The following is a 5,788-nucleotide window of genomic DNA, read 5'->3' on the forward strand; positions in this document are numbered from 1 at the left end:
ATGACAAAATGACAAAAACGATGGGTTATAGCCCATGTTTTTTGAAATTTTGAAAAAAAAAGTTAGCCTCGTTTCTCATCATTTTGGACCGTGGGCTATAGCCCATATCGTACGGCATACTATAGCGCGCAGTTTTTCATCATTTTTGAAGATTTGAAAAAAATGACGAAATGACAAAAACGATGGGTTATAGCCCATGTTTTTTGAAATTTTGAAAAAAAAAGTTAGCCTCGTTTCTCATCATTTTGGACCGTGGGCTATAGCCCATATCGTACAGCATACTATAGCGCGCAGTTTTGCATCATTTTTGAATATTTTAAAAAAAATGACGAAATGACAAAAACGATGGGTTATAGCCCATGTTTTTTGAAATTTTGAAAAAAAAAGTTAGCCTCGTTTCTCATCATTTTGGACCGTGGGCTATAGCCCATATCGTACGGCATACTATAGCGCACAGTTTTTCATCATTTTTGAGGATTTGAAAAAAAATGATTTCAGCAATTACCATTACAAAAAGTCTATAATAAAAGTTTTATTGCTCACGGTAAAACGGTTCCTGAGCTTTTCCCGTTTAAAGTTTGCATTTTCAGTTTTAGTGCGATAACGCCACCAATGGTGGTGGGCTTCACGTCCTCACCGTTTGGCATGGCCCTCTACCATATTGCCAAGTTTCGCGAAAACCCGACATCACGGTTCAGCCAGACCTGCTATTTTTGAGAAGAGAAAGAAATACACAATAAGGGACCAAGAGACCCTTCGGGCTTGTCATTTAATAAATAGACTTGGTAACATAACTGTATGGAGTACAAACACAGTAGAGAACCTGGGGGTTGTCATCTATGAAACGGCAACACGATATAAAAATAAACCATTTAAATACAACAAATTGAGCAGGGCACCGCAGGGAGTTGAACCGAGTTCTGGTAAACCAGGAAGTACCACAACCAGTGCCTTAGTTTGTTTTGTTGTAATGTACAGGTCCAACAGCAATCACATTAATTTACATTTCTTTCAACAGTAAAAATGCCATCATATTGCACACACCATACCTGTACACACTTTTTTGAACTGCTTTGAAATCAATATTATATATTGCTTATGCTTACACACAAGTTCACAACAGGAACCAATGAGTATATCGTTGCTGCTGGGCAGAAACCTCTTATCTCCATATTTTAACTTTTTCAATTTTTCATACATTTATGCCCTATATTTCATACTCCAAATGGAAACTGAGTGTGCAACACTTTTTTTCTTCTTACTTATAAAGTTTCTTTCCAGTAGTCAGTCAGTCAATCAGTCAACACCTCACCAACACAGCTATTGGTGTGTATTACCTTTACTTCTATATTTGGCAGTCATCTGCAAGGGAAACGTTTAGAGAAAACATCCCAAGAAAATGTGTTCCCTGCACGTGCATGGTGACAACACGCCACGTGTTCTGTGTTACTGTGTGTATGTATGCATGTATGCATCTCCAAATCGTCTTTGATGTCGTCCAAAATTAGGAAAGCCCAACACCGTGGGTTGTGTTGTGTGTTGCAGTGTTGTTTTTGTCAACTGAAACTAAGACAAAAAATGTTCGTCGACTACCTTTTTTCACTGACGAAAACTAAATGGAAACTAAATGAGAACTAAGCTATGATGACTAAAACTAAGACTAAATGTATTGACAATTTTGTCAACAGATAAAAACTAGACTAAAATGTTAGAAAGGGACTAGTGGACAAGAGATCCAGTATAAGTCATTTTACACTTGGTTGCATGCTGAAAAAAGCAGATCTACAAGCTCACAACACGTTGCGCTGCGACGTGTTGTGAGCTTGTAGATCAGCTATTCTCAGCAAGTGAAGAATCAGTCATTACGACGGCATCAAGGCCCTCGAAAATACATTTTAATAAAACTAAATGAAAAATGTTCTGCCAAAAACAACACTGGTGTGTTGGCTTTGTGTGCAACGTGTGTGTGTGCAAGCAGAGCACAGCTAGGTGTTAACTTTAACCTTATATTCTAGCTGTGGATCCGGAGCACAGGGAGGGAGGAGCCAGGGGAAGGGTAGGGAGGGGCCATGGAAGGGAGGGGTCAGGGGAAGGTTAGGGAGGGGCCAGGGAAGGGAGGAGCCAGGGGACATAGGTCTGGTGCCACTGAGTCTCCTGGGGACACATGAAACCTGTAGAATCCAATGATGGCAGAGAGAGAGACGCACGCATGTGGGGGGGTGGAGAGAGTAACACAGACACAGAAACAGAGAGACACTGAGAGGGGAGAGAGTAACACAGACACAGAAACAGAGAGACACTGTCACTGAGAGGGGAGAGAGTAACACAGACACAGAAACAGAGAGACACTGAGAGAGGAGAGAGTAACACAGACATAGAAACAGAGAGACACTGAGAGAGGAGAGAGTAATATCAGGGGGAAGAAACCATGGCATTAACCTCTTAAACCTGATATGGTTGAATGAAGTCCCTCAGGGCTCTGTCTCTGTACCTATATAATCTTTTCTGTTATTGTGGGAAAAATATTTAGTTGTAAATAGCCCATAATAAAACAAATTGTCATCATCATACATCACATTCTGCGTCATTTGATGACGTATCATATTAATTTATTTTGCCATTGACTTGAATGCGAATTTGTGTCGAAATAATTCATTCACACACAAACACACAAAGCCACACGGCGAAAAAACAAACAAAAAACAAAAACACTTGTTGAAAGTTAAAAAATATGGAGATTCTGCCAGACCGTGAGAGTCTGACTCGCCCTCCGTCCAATCAAAGCAATTTGAAGGGGATGACGTCATCAGATGATGCAACAATTACATGGCCTGGAAAGATAACAAATTTAAAAGCGGCATCTCGTGATACGTGATACGTATTCCGTGTATCAGCGACATGGTGGTATCGACAGCCGTGTCAGCATTGTGCGAGAACCCGAACGAGGACTTTTTGGACGCCTCTAAGCTGTTGATCATGTGCGCCGACAACATCCTGAGGCATCCCGACGATGAGAAATACAGGTCAATTCGCATAAGCAACCCTATGTTCTCTTCCAAACTGCTGCCCGTCAAAGGCGCGGTGCAGTGTCTCTTCGAGATGGGTTTCGAAGAGGCCGAGACCCACATGGTGTTCCCGCGGTCTGCGTCGGTGGAGCAGCTGAAGCTCATCAGGGAATCCATCGCGACGGAGAGAGACCAGAGACTCCGGACCTCCGGCTCGACCACTCAGTCTCCACCACAACAAACGCAGCGGCCTTCGGAGGATCTGAACATCTTCGCGACTCTCCAGCACTACTCTCAACATGTCATGCTGTACGAAAACCCCGATATGCAACAAAAGGCCCGGGACTGTATCCCCCAGCAGCAGCTCCGCTCCAACGCCAGAGAGCGGCTACGGCAGGCTCGACAGACCGACCCGGAATGCGACCTGGGCGAGGACGACTTCCTGGTGCTCGAGCTGCTTGGCTGGTTCAAGCGGGACTTCTTCTCGTGGGTCGACTGTCTGCCCTGTGGCCACTGTGGGTGCCAGACGGCCAAATCCGCTCCCTTGAGCCCCTCCGCGGAAGACCTCCGCTGGGGAGCGCAGCGCGTAGAGGGCTACCACTGTGGCACCTGCCAGCGCTCCACCCGATTCCCCAGGTACAACGACCCGGGGAAACTGCTGGAAACCAGGAGAGGCCGTTGCGGAGAGTGGGCCAACTGTTTCACCCTCTGCTGCAGAGCCCTGGGCCTCGAGGCCAGGTACGTCTGGGACAGCAGCGACCACGTGTGGACGGAGGTCTACTCACTCTCCCAGCGCCGCTGGCTGCACTGCGACGCCTGCGAGAACGTCTGCGACAGGCCCCTGCTCTACGAGGCCGGCTGGGGGAAGAAACTGTCTTACGTCCTGGCCTTCTCCAAGGACCAGGTGGTCGACGTGACCTGGAGGTATTCCCGTAAGCACGCGGAGGTGGCGGCGCGGCGGACGGCCATCCGGGAGCCCTGGCTGCGGCACGCCATCGACGGGCTCAACGAGACCAAGCAGCGGTCCCTGCGCGGTGGCTCGGAGAGGAAGGCGGAGCTGACGCACAGGCTGATGGTGGAGCTGGTGGAGTTTATCTCCCCGAAGAGTCCCGCCATGCCGAGGGAGCTGGGCGGCCGCAACTCAGGGTCTCTGGCCTGGAGGACTGCGAGAGGAGAGATCTAGAGTTTTTTCACCCACCCACTTGTTCGTGTCATCCTATTTTCTCCTTTCTTTTAGAGGGGCTAGCTTTGTGTGTTTGAGTACCACGGAAAGGATTTGATTGGTTGAGCACGGAATGTGATGTATGATGATGAGAGCGCCCCTCACAATTCTTTTTGCAAACTACTCCAACACTCGCCTATTTTATCCATGGGATTTTGCCATTGACTTGAATGGGAAAATGTTAAAACGTACTATTCCCCAATACATATCGGACATCATCATCAAATGCGTATTGGGACCAAAGGTCATATTTACTATGAAAGCCTGCATGTGCCTCGTGTCACACCACCATATATGGTTGCCAATCATTCCTTGTGACAAAAGGCACCCAGGCGGATACGTGCACGCGACATCGCTTCTTGCCCTCAGGGGCCCTTACTGGTATTAATAGTGGGTGCAGCAGCACTGAGGTCACAGTTACTTCACCTTCGGTTGTGATTTTTGAGGCCTATATCCACAAAATGTCCGCAACACAAACATTAAATGCCATTGACAATGAAGGGAAAATTTGTCCCCATCTGTTCATATTTCCGGGTTCCTGTTAAAAGTTGTGCGGCAGCATGTTGAAGGCGGGATAGGGAGGCTTGGGTGATGCCGCGTAGAGGGCATTACAATAATCAAGGCGAGTTGTAATAAAGGCGTGTATCACTCTCTCTAGGTCCTTAAAAGATTACATTTATTTGATTTGTGATAAGCCTCAAATGATAAAAACTAGATCTAACCACAGCATTTATTTGTGTATCAAGTTTAAAAGCATTATCCATTTTAACTCCTAAATTGGAGACCATGGGAACCACAAATGGTTGTAGTGGGCCCAGGTCTAAGGGAGGAGCGTTAATGACACTTGGTCCGAACATTATTACTTCAGTTTTACTTTCATTTAGATTTTAAAAATGTAGGGCCATCCAGGATTTAATGTCTTTTAAACATTCAAAGAGAGGGGATAGGGGGCTGTTGCTATTTCTATTTAGGGGCAACATGTATATTTGGGAGTCATCTGCGTATAGATAGGAGATGCCATGTTTTTTTTAAGATGAGCCTAGGGGGAGAAGATGCTGTATAGTGAAAACAGGATGGGTCCAATAATTGAACCTTGGTGGACTCAAGATGACAGGGGGGCAGAAGAAGATGTATGATGACCTAATTTAACTGATCTAGTAGTTTAATCAAGAATGTAACATGATCACAATGCAACGTTTGGTACTCCATGTATTTTAAAGCCTGGATATCATGTATTATTAGTCAGCCCAATGGATTCATGTTTAGAATAATACGGGGTGTGAAATATGAGTGGATAATAGTGTGGGCCAGTCAAATATTGCTTCATAAGATGAGTTGACAAGACATGCACAGTGAGTGCACGGGTCACATCCTATAAATATCTAGGCAGTGGCGGAAACTCCGTGGGTTCAGAGGCGCGATTGAACCCCCTGGCATTTTGGCAAAGGCGCGACTGAACCCACTGCATTTTGGCAAATTATATCTATATGCACTGCAGTAAATTATGCACCCACTGACTGTCCACTGAAATTCCCCCTCCCCAGTGGTCATGTTGTCATGC

General features: G+C 45.7%; 1 protein-coding gene across 1 annotated transcript; it reads left to right on the top strand.

Annotated features, from left to right (window-relative positions):
* Window positions 1–2,898: 2,898 nt before the first annotated feature.
* On the top strand, window positions 2,899–4,188 carry LOC308323180 (peptide-N(4)-(N-acetyl-beta-glucosaminyl)asparagine amidase-like; the record flags this gene model as incomplete). Its single annotated transcript, XM_080774849.1, has 1 exon — window positions 2,899–4,188. The coding sequence occupies one exon, from the start codon at window positions 2,899–2,901 to the stop codon at window positions 4,186–4,188; it is 1,290 nt and encodes a 429-aa protein (XP_080630975.1).
* Window positions 4,189–5,788: the final 1,600 nt, after the last annotated feature.

This window comes from Protomyctophum bolini (assembly GCF_963924005.1).
Source record: "Protomyctophum bolini genome assembly, chromosome: 10".
Classification (NCBI taxonomy): domain Eukaryota; kingdom Metazoa; phylum Chordata; class Actinopteri; order Myctophiformes; family Myctophidae; genus Protomyctophum; species Protomyctophum bolini.